The sequence below is a fragment of the Poecilia reticulata genome, linkage group LG9 (genome assembly GCF_000633615.1).
Source record: "Poecilia reticulata strain Guanapo linkage group LG9, Guppy_female_1.0+MT, whole genome shotgun sequence".
NCBI classification, from domain to species: domain Eukaryota; kingdom Metazoa; phylum Chordata; class Actinopteri; order Cyprinodontiformes; family Poeciliidae; genus Poecilia; species Poecilia reticulata.
Window position 1 is genome coordinate 18,925,242 of NC_024339.1, and position 14,113 is coordinate 18,939,354.

The 14,113-nt window shown below is 39.4% G+C and overlaps 3 protein-coding genes across 3 annotated transcripts; all 3 read left to right on the top strand.

The window, feature by feature from the left end:
* The first annotated feature begins 1,940 nt into the window (after positions 1-1,940).
* On the top strand, positions 1,941-2,725 carry LOC103470183 (histone H1). Its single transcript, XM_008418407.2, has one exon. It carries the CDS (start codon positions 2,019-2,021, stop codon positions 2,529-2,531), a length of 513 nt encoding a protein of 170 aa, XP_008416629.1. The 5' UTR covers positions 1,941-2,018; the 3' UTR covers positions 2,532-2,725.
* Positions 2,726-5,567: 2,842 nt separating this feature from the next.
* mpeg1.1 (macrophage expressed 1, tandem duplicate 1) lies at positions 5,568-8,913 on the top strand. Its single transcript, XM_008418408.1, has 2 exons — positions 5,568-6,024; positions 6,780-8,913. The coding sequence occupies exons 1-2, from the start codon at positions 5,572-5,574 to the stop codon at positions 8,463-8,465; spliced, it is 2,139 nt and encodes a 712-aa protein (XP_008416630.1). The 5' UTR covers positions 5,568-5,571; the 3' UTR covers positions 8,466-8,913.
* An 840-nt stretch (positions 8,914-9,753) lies between these two features.
* Positions 9,754-14,036, top strand: prf1.5 (perforin 1.5). Its single transcript, XM_008418410.2, has 5 exons — positions 9,754-10,166; positions 10,360-10,635; positions 10,770-11,041; positions 12,863-13,004; positions 13,130-14,036. Exons 2-5 carry the CDS (start codon positions 10,366-10,368, stop codon positions 14,015-14,017), a joined length of 1,572 nt encoding a protein of 523 aa, XP_008416632.1. The 5' UTR covers positions 9,754-10,166; positions 10,360-10,365; the 3' UTR covers positions 14,018-14,036.
* The last annotated feature ends 77 nt before the right edge of the window (positions 14,037-14,113 follow it).

Genomic DNA, 14,113 nt, shown 5'->3' on the forward strand with positions numbered 1-14,113 from the left:
ATCTGGGAGAAGGAAACCAAATCTTATTGTCAGTAAAGATGAAGAATGTCCCTCCTGTGGTGCTGAGACTGACTCTAGATGCTTCTCATTTGAGATGTATTCACAAAACAATATTTAAAAAGCATGAAGGGTTTTTTTTGTCACCAAGCATCATACTGCCCTTCAAAAGCATTTTCATTTAGACATGAGTACAATTTTCTTATCTGCAAATAAGTGACTTTGCTTTGTCATAATTTAAGCTCATTGAGGAAACAATTGTGTTTCTTTGATTGTTTTTCAAAGCATTTATTCAGCAAATAATAATTAAGTAAACCACACATTTTATGACAACATACAAAGAAGATCACAAGCTTAAAGAGGATTTGATTTGTATTTTTTCTACATGATTATTTTAAAGTCAAAAACCTTGTAAAGTGATTAAAATGCATGTCTGAAATGGCATTAGACAGCTGCCAGCTTGTATAGAATCAAGACACGTTTTCTATGTTCAAATAGGTTTTCAATGAAATTATAGATTTATGAAGTAGAGATTGTATGGGATTTTTACAATGTCCTTTTAAGAAGATACGCAAAGCTTTTCTCAAATTTTACAGAAAAATCCAGTTGAAGAAAACACACTCCTTATCATGTTAGAGAGGCGCCACTTTGAGCTGCGGTGAGATTGCTTCTGTATGGTCCTCATCATGGTTTTTTTCATAACACATAATGTTTTATTTATTACTTATTTTATTCACCTATTCTTTATTTATTTTTCGCATAATCCAATCACAAAAAACTTGTTTATTTCCGATTGTTTGAGATGTTGTCCTCTGTGAAAAAGTATCACGACACTCCTCATTTATTCACATTGCAGGGATCAACTGTGTTTCTTTGATCATCTTTCAATTAATCCATTAAGCAAAAAATACCGAAAGAAAACTGAAATCGTGGGATAATATGTCAAACACATCAAACCCTTCAAGATGTTTTTATTAGAAGTCTTTCTACTTGATCGGTTTGAGATAATAAACCTTAGAAATGGTCCAAAATGATCATCTGAATAGACATGTGAAAACTGCCACCTTATAAAGACACCAACAAACTGCTATCAAGCATGATAAGTCTTTATCATAAACAGATATTAATGAAGAAAACATTGTGTGAATTTTTTAAAATGTGGTTTTATGTGCTTATGCAACCTCTTTCTCTGAATTTTTGATGAAAAATCCAGCTAAAGAAAACACAAACCTTATCTTGTCAGAGAGGGTGGGGAAGATCCCCGCCATGGTGCCGGGACTGTCTCCATAGGGTTCTCATCAGGGTTTCACCCGCTACATTGAGTTAAATATTATTAAGGTATTTTCTTTTTTTTCCTTTTGTCATTGCCCATTTTAACTCTATCCATGGAAACCCATCTCTGTTTATGTTTGCTTAATACCTTCTCTCTGAAGAAGTTTGACGTTTTCTATCATCATTGTAATTCACCCTGGAGGCAACTGTGTTTCTTTGACCATCTTTAAATGTATTAATTATGCAACTGAAACTGAAATAAAAGATTACTTTTAGGAAAATACATGAAAAACATCCGTCACTTTTAGATGCTTTAGTCATATATTTTTATAACCTGTTATTCAGGGGTTATAAACTTTAGAAAATGTAGAAAATCCACATTTCAAATGACATCAGACAACTGCCAGCTTCTAAAGAAGGACTAAAATTGCAAGAAATATAAACAATTCTACTGTAAGGATTAATATATATGTAGTGGACGTTATGTGCAGTTTTTTAAACGTTCATTTATGCAGATATTCAACCGTTTTCTTTATATTTTTACAGAAAAATCCAGCCGAAGAAAACACAATCCTTATCATGTCAGAGAGGGTGGGGAAGGTGCCCGCCGTAGTGGTGGGACTGCCTCTGTAGGGCTCTCATCATGGTTTTATAAAGCCTGACTTTCGGATGCAGACAAGCAGAAGGATTTCTCCGATCTATCCTGTGTTTGACCTCAACTGACCTGAACCTGCAGGTGGAGCTCCACAATGTCTTCTCCCGCAATTGCTTTGCCGGGGGCACTGCCGGCAAAAAAGAAAGCCAAATCCAAGAAGAAGTCAGGTCCTTCAGTGTCTGACCTGATCCTGAAGGCTGTGTCTGCCTCTGCACAGCGTGGTGGCGTGTCCCTGGCAGCCGTGAAGAAGACTCTGAAAGCCGGAGGATACGATGTGGTGAAGAACAAGGCAAGGATCTCTGTTGCCATCAAGCGTCTGGTGAGCAAGAAAGTCTTGATCCGGAACAAGGGCTCCCTAAAGGTCAACAAAAAACCTCCTAAGCCCAGAAAGAGGAAGGTGGTGAAGAAGAAGAAGCCAAAGACCAAGAAGAAGGCAAAGAAAGTCACCAAAAAAGCAACCAAAAAGTCACCAAAAAAGAAGAGGAAGGCCAAGAGCCCAAAGAAAGCCAAAAAACCTGCTGCGGCCAAAAAGGCAAAGAAGCCAAAAAGTCCCAAGAAGGCGAAGAGGGCCAAGGCTAAAAGGACCAAGGCAGCAGCCAAGAAGTGAGGGAACCAGAAGGCTCTTCTCCTGAGCTTTCACTCGGTGTGGACTAAGATGCATTCAACAAAACTAAGTTTGCTTTACTGAACTTGCTATTTTCTTACATCTCCTATTTTTTTCTCTTTTTCTCACCTGTCACAGTCTGTTGTAGACTGAACTGCATTGTTGGAAATAATAATAAAAAAATTTCTTATATAAGACGTGTGATGTAGTTTCTTTATATAAATACTTGGTTAGTAATATAAGAAAGGTGTGTTGTTCAGGTAGAATTATGCAATATTACCATTATGTCTTAAAAAATAAATAAAACAGTTTATTAGACTCACTGAGATTAGCTTTCATTTGCCTCAGTTTAAGAGGCTTCCTTGTTGGGTTTAAGATTAGTTTACTTAATTCTCATAATTAATATTTTCAGGAGTTGCACTTTTTCTGCACTGCTAAATACTAAAAATCAAAAGCACACATGAATCAGATGTAAGCAGTATATTTAGTATATTTAACTTTTATTTGTAAAGTAAAGTTTTCATCAATACACCTTCCGCTGTAACCTGATACAAATGTAAACTCAAGAAACTAGATAAAATAATGTCTGAACCCAATTATCTGCTATTCAGGAGATTTGTGGGGATTAAAAGTGAGGGTGTGACTCCAAGAAATGCTCCACGAAATGCTCCACTGTTCAAGTGGCAAGAGGTTTATTTTCCAAACCCGTTGCCTCGTTGTCACAACACTGTCATTCTGTACATATTGGTCTTGACTGTTCTTGACCATAATCTTCAGGTTTATAAGTTGCAGTCATAAAAAATAGGTTGAGTCGTGTTATCTCGACATTATGATGAGCTTTAGCTTCACTGCAAAAGATTTTCTTTTTTGCTTTCATTCTTTTGTCAAACGGAGCTCATAATTAGAAAGCTTTATGTGACTGGTGTCTCAAAGTTTACTGTCGCCATCTGCTGGTCGCAATTAGGTACAGAAGTGAGGCCTTCAAAGAAAAATCTCAACGGTATGTTGGGATGTCATATATTGTTGAACCCATCAGAAAGGTCAAAGACAGAATTAGGAAAAAGCTCAACACAGGGCTAGCTAATAAGACAACATATTACATTTCAGCACACAACAGATTACTATTCAAGAAAATAGAAAGAGTATGACACAATTGCAGACCCACCTTAGCATGGGTGCCCACCTAAAATGATAGGCCGAGTAAAGAGTGCATTAATCAGGGAAGCAATAAAGTGGCTCATGATAACTCTGAGGAGATACAGATGCAATAAAAGTCTAAAACCTGGGATTGAGGTTCACCTTCCAGCAAGACAACAACCAGACTTACAAGGGAATCCTTTAGATTAAATATCTAATTCTACAATAACAATGTTAGCTCAGGAAGTTGGATTAGACTTATAACTGGTGGGTTGCCGGTTTGAATGATTGCACCATCTGTCCTCAGATTTGATGAAGCAGTGTACAAATGTACGACATTTACCATTTAAAATGTGCCACTCAAAGTCAATATCTAAGTAGAATAGAGAATCGACCACAACACTTTAGTAATTACTTAATTACTTTAGTAATTACTAACTCAAGATTTGCAGCTGTAGCTGCAACAGCAAGTGAGAGGTGAAGTATTGATTCAGAAATGGGGAGGGGAGGGTTGTTGAGTGTACAAAACATATTAATGCAACACTCTTCTCACCTTCAAGTGTGAAATATTCTGAAAACCATGTACTGTGTGCTTTCCACATCACAATTATACATCACCTTGTGCTGGTCCATCAAAAAAAAAAAAAAAAAAATCACAGTAAAATGCATCAAAATGTATTGCTGTATCATGACAGAATGTAAAAATGTTCAAAACGTAGGAAAACTTTAGCGAGGCATGGTAATTTATTGCGCTACTTTGACCGACGGCAAAGTGAGACGGGGTGAGAGGTTCTCTCGGTTTGAAATTTGCTGCTGTGAAGCATCTTTCTGCAACAAAGACAGGAGAATAACAGAAACTTGCCAAACTGGAAGTGTTTTTCCAAATGTGTTTGCTAACTCGGTGGGTCATTCCCACAAATACCTGGAAGTTTACCTGAGCCTCTTGTCTGAACCAAAACAGGTTCAGACATGAAGTTTGGTGGTGACTCAGAAAGTCAGCGGGTTTTCCCAGTGATGCACTCTCATGTGATGTTGACCATTATTTCCTCTTATCTTGTGTTTGAACATCTACTTTCTGTTCCCTTTTTAAATGAGGAAGACTATAAATACTTATCACAAGATATAGATAAAGCATCAGTATAGATAAAGTGTTATATTTCTAACCTGCACATAAAGAAGATTTAAGTCTATTCTCCCTTTACAGTCAAATGTTTAGATTGCTTGAACAACCTGTCTGTCCTGCAAAGGAGATTTGTTTTTACGTTAAACCCATTGTATTAAACAGATTGTTCTGCTTCTATTCTGTTTCTCTAAAAATCACTTTTTTTAGAGAACCACAGAAAACAGAAAAGAGCACATCAGGTTAAGGATTCTTCCTCATATCATTCTGTATCAATTTATCAGTGACAAAAGTTTCATTAAATTATTTATGATAGTTATAATCACTGAAAAGTACTTTTCTGTCACAGTGAAACTGTAATCCTTTCATTGCTGTGTTGACAGCACAGCTGGTAAATCTGCTAAACATGTACAATAGTGATGGGGAGTGGAGTTAGCGGTGTTCGTTTTACCTTGACATTTGTTTCCTCTTTAGTTAATCTTCTATAAGATGGGATAAACGCTGTTTTAGTTCTGGACAAATAAGTGAGAAATTGCAAATGTCTGCAAAATAAGCAATTCTTAAATCATAAGATTATTATTGTTGTTATAAAATTTGATCAAACTTTTGTTTTCTTGTATTTTTCAGCCTGTAAAAATAATTTTTTAAAAAAGACCTAGGAGAAATGGAAGTGAAACCAAACCAACTCTCTGTGTTTCCTGTTAGTCATATGATCATCACATTAGAGGCGGGAACTAAATGAACTTCAAGACAGTCACCTCAGATTTCACTTCAGTCAGAGGCATCATGAAGTCTGCCCTGACACTTGTTGCTGCTCTTACTTTTTTTCAAATCTGCCGCTCCGGTCCCGTGAGCCGTCCGACCAACTGGCTCAGACAATGCCGGGCCTCCACCAACATTTCCCTCACGGCCATGGAAGTCCTGCCAGGAGGAGGCTGGGACAACCTCCGGAACCTGGACATGGGCCGAGTGATGAACCTCAGCTACTTCCAGTGTCAAACCACCGAGGACGGGCTTTACCTCATTCCAGATGAGGTGTTTGTCATCCCTCAGAAGGAGACAGGCGTGGAGACCAACTCAGAGATAATCAGCTCCTGGCTGGAGCAGAAAAGCACCACATCTAACTCCATAAATGCTGATGTATCATTTTTCTCAGTTCTGAATGGCAAGTTTTCCTCTGAGACCACAAGGATGAAATCACATCAGGTCAAGGATTCTTCGACTACAGCCAGAGTACAGGTATTTTGAACACTCTAAAAACATTCATGTCCTAAAAAAAAATTTTTTTTAAATAACTTTTTATAAATATTCAGAGACATCTCTGCAAAAGTTTTCAGACCCCTTGATCTTTTGTGCATTTATTTTTGTATTCCTGAAAATTTACGTAATAGACAAGCTTGTGTGTGATTATGAAGTGAAAAGGAGAATGATCAACATTCTTTTAAAATTTAATCTGTTCAAATCAAATTCTGAATATGTATCTGGAATTTATATTTATGTGCTGCTTTGGAGAAACACCGACATCACCAAGTTATTTGGGATTTCTACCAGATTTGCACACCCAGATGTTGGCACCCATTGTTATTTTAGCTTAAACTCTATAATATTTGATTTGGGAGCATTTATGAACAGCATATATAATTTTCTACAACAAGGTTTCTGTTACATACGTCTCTAGACTTTGACTGTGTTTAACACAAATCTGTTGTGATCTAAACCAGTGGTGTCGCAGGTTAATCGTTAATCGTCAAAGGGAAACAACATAAATTAACAATTTCCTGGTGTTCTCTACCAGGCAGTTGGAGAAAAAAAAACAATGATATTGTTTGTTAATGGGTAAAAAATATGATTGCTTTTATTGACTGTGTCAGTAAAGAGCTATGCAATAAAATGTCTATTTTCATTATGGGCACATGGACAGATTTATAGAAATATAAAGGAAAAGTTACATATCACAAAATTGAATATAATCTATATTTTAATTCTATCAACAGGTTCGCAACTTCATCTACACCGTCAAAGCTTACCCAGACTTCACATTGGATTCCCGCTTTGCTCAGCAAGTCAAAGACATTGCTGATGCAATTGCAAACAATCAGACAAGGAATGCAGACTACCTTTCAGAGAAGATGGTGCTGGACTATGGAACCCATGTTATCACCACTGTAGATGCCGGGGCATCTCTGGTGCAGGAAGACTATCTCCGTTCCTCTTATGTGTCAGACAGTTCTTCAGATACCTCCACTATTAAAGCTCAGGCCGGGTTAAACTTTTTTGACAAAGTAAAATTTGATATCAGCAGTCAGTCTAGCCAACAAAGCTCATCACTTAACACATATCAGTCCAACATTCAGTACTCCCTCATCCAAAGCCATGGGGGCATACCTTTTTATCCCGGAATCACTTTGCAGAAGTGGCAAGAAAATACCAGAAATAATCTGGTTGCTATTGACCGCTCTGGGTTCCCCATCCACTATTTTATAAACTCAAACACTTTTCCAGATCTGCCACAGCCTACTGTTGGCAAAGTGGCTCGTACAGTGAGTATGGCAATAGATCGCTACTACAAGGTCAACACGCGCCCTGGTTGTGTGGACATTGGTTCCAAGAACTTCAACTTTCAGGCCAATGTTGATGATGATTCATGCGAGGGTCCAGCCACCAACCTTAGTTTTGGAGGAGTTTACCAACAGTGTACAAAACTTACCGATGACGCAGATCCACTTTGCGAAACCCTTGCCCAGAAAAACATTGCAACAGGTGATTACTCCTGTCGCTCACCTTACTCCCCAACTTTATTACGATCAGAAGTGAGACAGCAGGGTTACACAGAAAATTACTGCTATGATGTTAGCTATGGATGTGGATTCCTGTGGTTGCGCACTTGTCATCGGAAAAACTGTCAAAATCTCTATCGTGTTCGCTCTGCTCGAATAAATACATACTGGTGCTCTGTCAATGGAAAAGCTCAAGAAAACTCGGGGTATCTGTTCGGAGGGATCTACGGCACCTCTTTCGAGAACCCCATCACCAAGTCCAAAAGCTGCCCTGCAAACTTCATTCCAGTGAAGTTTCTATCAGATGGCCAAATGATCTGTGTGAGTGACGACTATGAGACCGGCTCCAGATACGCCGTCCCATTTGGAGGTCTCTTCAGCTGTCAGTCTGGTAACCCACTGGCTAAAAACCAACGTAGATGCCCTCCCAAATTCAGCCAACACCTCGCCACGGTTAGCGATGGCTGTGAAATTCTTTACTGCGTCCAGTCTGGACTGTTTACAGGGGGTGACCTGAAACCAATCATCCTCCCTCCTTTTACTAAATCTCCTCTTGTGAGCATGCAAGCCACCAACACAGTTATGGTGATGACAGAAGGACAACAGAGCTGGGTCAGGGTGGGGCCCACTAAATCATGGAAACTTGTCAAACCTGAGGAAATGTCAGACCTTATTCGAAAGTTCAACCCAGAAATGAATCAGATGTCAAGTGGGGAAAAGGCAGGAGTGGCGTTTGGAGTGATGGGTTTGATAGCGTTTGTGGTCATAGTGGCAGTGATTCTTAGAAGAAGGAGGAGGTACTCTCAGTTTAGGTCAGGATATCAGAAAATAACCGACGAGCCAGAGAGGGAGACGACCCACGAGGAGACGACCCACGAGGAGACGACCCACGAGGAGGCGTAAAAATGGCTTTAGATCGGGTGATTTTCCTTAAAACAATTTTTCATGAATTTAAAGATTTATTTTGTGAAAGAGAATATATATTTTTGCAAATAAAACTTTGCATTATGAATTGTGAAACTTAAAAGAGAACTGTATTTGTTTTGTAATATACAGCGCACACTGATGAAAGCAAAACTGACTTTCAAACTCTCACTGCTGCACATGTCAAAAAGCACATTTACTGTATAGTATTATTATTATACTTTGCATGCTTTGATGCTGTGTTTAGTTAGATTTTTCTTTGTTAAAAGCTCATAAAGATTATTAAAACAACTCAGGTCCACTTTGACTTGTGCCATATGTAAACCAGCTTAAGAGCTTACTTTTTGTATGCTGCCAGTAAGACGACTACACTCTTAATGTATGCTTGCTTATTTGACAGCGATAATAAAAAAATAAAACTAGTAAATGTGGGTGTGTGTTTCATGTTGTACTCATGAATGTTAAGTATCTGATCCAATAAAATCTTTATAAAACATCCGCAACGACGAGACGCCACATCAAACCCAATGGAGAAGCTGCTTCTGAGTAACTGATCATATTGAGTTAATATCTGAGTTAATCAGAAGCATGTTTTGTTTAAAGTTTAAAACTTATTTTAAAACAAAGTCATACAATAAAGAGTCTCTCACTTCCTCTAATGATTTGATTTAGAGAGGAGGTGCACTGTTTTATTGTGTACAGAACATTTTTCAAAGCTTCAAGGCTGTGTGGAGTAACATCTAGTGCAGCGGACCTATAATTTGACCCTGGCTCAAGGTCAAAGCGTATTTATTTCAGTCTCACATGTGCATGTGTTCCGAAACTGCTTTGAATAAGACACAACATTCAGCAGCGAGGCTTCTGTTTATTTTTATATCTTTAAAAGTATGTAACACCCTACAACTTAAGCCTTGCAAGCAACATACACACTCCTCTCTCAAAACCAAACAGACATTGTTCTCATCGTTCATGACTTCAAGAAGAAAACCCACACACATTCCACTGACATCCGCAAACAGACGTGTTTGGGTTTTTTTCTTCCCCTGTGCACAACCAGGGCAGCTCAGAGGTTTAAACAAACACATATCCAGTCCAACAGACACAAAACTACATAGCCTACGGTGTACACACATGGCAGCGTCTACACACTCAGACACACATTTCCCGGAAAGTCCTTAAATCGGTGTTGGTCTCCTATGCTGTAACAACACAAAATCTCTTCCATCCCCCACACATCCACATGCCAGCACAAATACTGCACACGGTTGGCTGGGATTTAGAGAACTGGGTCTTGAGCATGAAAACAAACCTACTCATGCAGAGGAAATGTGTAATTCTGCAGGGAAAGAGAGACAGGAAAATAAGGATGGGCAAGGGAGAGCTTTGGATAGACAGTTCAAACATTTGGAAACTCCCTCCTTTTCAATATGCAGAGGACAGAGTGAAGACTGAACTCAGCAGGCTTCCAGTACAGCCTGCCAGAGACGCCACAGCTCTCTGCAGCTGCCACTTCAGGATTTTAGTATCTCTGTACTTCATCATTTGATCAAATGTACCATGAGTGGAAAGCTTAAAGAAGAAAACCCGAAGTAGTAGTTTATTCCAAAGAGAAAGTCACCACCGGTGCTAAAGAAGAAAAATATCTGTAGGAACAAAAAAGGAAAAACAAGTCAGTAAGAGGTGAGTGTGCATGATTTCTGTGTAACATCCGAGACAGGATTACTGCAGTTTACAACAGGCTTCTGTGATACCAGGGATTTAAAGCTCATCTAAAACTAAAATCAAGCAAATTCTTCTAGTCTCTCCTTGTAACATAGTGTTTTTAACAGCAAATATGTGTCTCTTTGGCCTCTTTGTGTTCTGTCACGTTTAGGTAACCATGCAAGCAGGAGGAAACCAGCAGAGAAACTTTGTCCTGTTTGTGTTGAGACTGTCAGTTACTTTGGAAGTCTGCAGGGTCCTGGGTTGTCGGATTGGCACCGGACCAGAGTGTGAGAAGGCTCCTTTTGTCCCGGGCCACAACCTGGCAGGGGAGGGTTTTGATGTGGTGCGGCTGCGTCGCACAGGGGCGTACGTCATCAATGTCAAAGCTCATCTGGATGACAACCGTACCTGCACACTGTGTCCAAACAGGTTCCAAGGCGGGCAGGTGATATCTGTAAAATCTGCAGCTTGAGCTTCTGTTTCCACTCCTCTCAAAATGACTTCACTTCAACAGAAATATTTAGTTTTTTCCCTCAGTCTGACCAGATCGTTTGTTTCTCCACCTTCCACTTTGCTTAGATTCAGAGACTCCCAGCTGCAGTGTTGGACTGGCGTCTCTTCAGCCGCTGCAGTAAGCAGCTGTCTAGTGCACTCCACCATTCTGTGGACTCCCTGCTGCGTAGCTCCAACTCGCTGGTGAACAACAACTGGGGTTTGGGTTTGAGCCTGGAGAAAATAGGCCAGGCGGTGCTGGGAGGAAGCCGCTCAGATTTGGCCAAGTTTGCGCGCTCGCAGCACAGTGTGGACAAAGCTACGTTTGCCATGCATGAAATCAGTTGTTCCTATTACAGGTAATAAAAATTAGGATTACTTTGGCTGAATGCAGTGCATTGTTTCTTACAAAAATAAGCTTAATTGCTCTATCAAAACTGGAAATATAGGTCATATCAGTCATTCAGTATAACAGGCTAATTTTATTAATTCATTGTTTAGGTAAAACTATGAAGGTTAAACAATAAATTTGGTCTAAAGCACCAATCAGTTATGGTTTCTGTGCTGGTGAGGGCCACCATACAAAAAGGATTTACCATTATGTCTTTAGTAAAGGGGCCAGGGTCAGTTTTACAGGGGCACTGCAAGGTTTGGCCCCGTCTACAATCACCCATTCTCCAAAACCTTCTTAATTAGTAACGTAGAGTGAATTAATGTCATTTCATTTTCTAACCTTTATTTAAACATACACCAAATAAGTAGAATATGCCAGGAATGGACAGAAGGTTGCACTAATGTATATTTTTAGATAAAAATCTGTCTTAATAATGAATAAATCTGTCTCCAATTTGCATAATCTACATAAAATGTATTTGAAAATGTGTTCCTTACTGTCCTATTGAAGGAAATTGATCACAAATATAAAGTGGAAGAATTTAAAATTTGTAGTTCTCAGATTATTTGGCATCAAAATAATTCAACACAATCCATAAGGAATTAAGAAATAACATTATCAACACACTGTGGTAATTCCCCCAATAATTTAAGTAAAAAGAAACACTAACCACTCTTTATAAAAAGTTACTGAAATCTCAGAATTTAGACGGAAGATGTTCCACTTTTGTGTTTGTGTTCCTACATCTATTCTAATCAAAAAGGGGAGAGGAAGTGGAAAAAGGAACTGGGAAAGTTTCAGACACATTTTATCTGGAAACATTTCACACCAGAAAAGCCACAAGAGGACAGGAACAGAGTGCCCTTGTTTTGCTTCCCCTTCGACTTTTTTCCGGTGCCTATATTTGGTCATGATATCAAACTGTTTGGTGGGTCGTGGAACTGATTAGAGAGGTGTTTCTCCCACACTCAGATGTCTGACAGATTATTTAAACAGTACATCCCTTATCTCACCCAAAACTTTATTCAAACTGGAAAACTGTCTTTTCAGGAAAAACTTGGAAAAACTAATAGTTATGAAGATGGGCAGTTTGAAAAATTGTTACTATTATTTTTGCAGACTACTTTAACATTGTGACTAAAAACATACTTTTGTCCTGTGTCTCTATCGTCCCTAAAAGGTTCAAGCATGTAGTCATTGTATAGAATAAAGAAACAGTGTGATAAAGGTTTGAGTAGATATTTAAGGTTAATTAGTCACATTATATTAAAAGATTTCTGCATTTACAAAGTAAGGTCATTTATTTGGGAGATACTTTGACATATTGTCAGAAATGTAAAAATATGCTTCTTATTAAAGTTGAAAATATCATTTCAAGGCTATGAAAACTTTAACATTTTGAAGTTTTCTGGATGCCATCGGCATGGCATAACAGATTGTTTTGACCAAATCCATGGTCTCACAAGGACATTATGAAAGGACACCGACTGTTTTGTCTACTACAAGAATATTACCAACAACCAGAGAGTAAAATGCACTTTAAACTGCATTGCATAATTCACTACATTTTGCTGAGAAAACAATATGCTAGATGTGTTATAAGTATTTCAGTTTTATTTTAAACTGCCATCTAGAAAATATCCCAAAATATTTTTAGTAAAGCTAAGAAAAGACAAAGTGTTTACTAACAGGCTCTCACATAATTAATACAAGCCTGCAAACTTTCTTTGTTGCAGAAAGATGAACATTATGTTGGTGATTGTCTTACAGCCGTCTGTTTTTGCAGCTATAGGCTGGCCGATCATCCCCACCTGAGCTCGGAGTTCACAAAGCATCTGAGGAGACTCCCACAGAGCTTAAGCACAATCCAGAACAAAGCCTTGTACAGACGCCTCATAGACACCTATGGGACGCATTACATACACCAGGTTTTTAGCGTCTTTATTCTTGTACAAATGCAAAAAATACCTCCCGTTGCTCAAACAGTTCTGTGCTCAAGTAGAGCTAAATCTACCGTTTAAAGTTCTACGTCTCATTTACTTTTTGTTTCTAGGTGCAGCTCGGGGGTAAGGTGAGGCGGATCACTGCTTTCAGGACTTGTCTGGCCACACTGAAGGGCTTCTCGGAGTCAGAGATCAAAAACTGCCTGAATCTTGAACTCCGGATGGCTCTTGGTTTTCTTCCCGCTAATGCAACTTTCTCCAACAAGTGTGACAATCTTCTGAAGGGTAACATGAGCATGGGCTTCTACCAGGGCTTCATGACGCACAAGGTTGAGGTAATAGGAGGAGAGCAGTATTTCCCCGACATTCTCTACCAGCAAGACCCCTCGGAGGCATACCACAGCTGGATGAACAGCCTCCACAACAACCCAGATGTGGTTTCCTACGCCATCTTTCCACTGCATCATTTGGTGGAGGACAATCAGATCAGTGAAAATCTGAGAAGCATGATCACACAGTACATAAATGAGAACCAGCTGGAAGAGGAGCAGCTTGGCCCGAAGAACTGCTCCCCGACTCCCAACCTGGATCACAACTGCTGTCCTTTACGGGCCGGCAGAGGAACTCTGAGTCTGGAAATTCACAGAGCTGCAGGATTGAGGGCCGACACCTTCACAAAAACGGATGCATACGTGAAGATCTTCTACAGCGGCATGTATGAGGAGACCGAGACTGTGATGGACAACAACGACCCAGTTTGGAACGCCACATATGACTTTGGCTCAGTGGAGCTGGGTCAGGAGTTGAGGTTCGAAGTCTGGGATAGGGATGTTCTTTACAATGACATGGCAGGAATATGCATCGTCTTTCCTGAGAAAGGAACTCACTCTTTAAGCTGTCAGCTGCGCAAAGGAGTTCTGTATTTTACCTACGCCATTAGCTGCGACGCACATTTGACAGGGTTTAGATGTGGCCGATATTCTCCACATGCTGAGTAAATAAGTATTTAGCCTCTCAGTGTCTAGTTCTTCGTTTTTCAGAGAGTACTTCTAACCTATGTTCTACATTAGCGGTTCTCAACGTGGGCGGTACCG

What these genes read in the sequence shown, in the direction of transcription:
- LOC103470183 (XM_008418407.2), top strand. Translation starts at nt 2,019, where the DNA reads ATGTCTTCTCCCGCAATTGCTTTGCCGGGGGCACTGCCGGCAAAAAAG.
- mpeg1.1 (XM_008418408.1), top strand. Translation starts at nt 5,572, where the DNA reads ATGAAGTCTGCCCTGACACTTGTTGCTGCTCTTACTTTTTTTCAAATC. An exon ending in CGACTACAGCCAGAGTACAG is followed by an intron (nt 6,025 to 6,779) that starts GTATTTTGAACA and finishes TTCTATCAACAG; the next exon opens with GTTCGCAACTTCATCTACAC.
- prf1.5 (XM_008418410.2), top strand. Translation starts at nt 10,366, where the DNA reads ATGCAAGCAGGAGGAAACCAGCAGAGAAACTTTGTCCTGTTTGTGTTG. An exon ending in ACAGGTTCCAAGGCGGGCAG is followed by an intron (nt 10,636 to 10,769) that starts GTGATATCTGTA and finishes CACTTTGCTTAG; the next exon opens with ATTCAGAGACTCCCAGCTGC. An exon ending in ATCAGTTGTTCCTATTACAG is followed by an intron (nt 11,042 to 12,862) that starts GTAATAAAAATT and finishes CTGTTTTTGCAG; the next exon opens with CTATAGGCTGGCCGATCATC.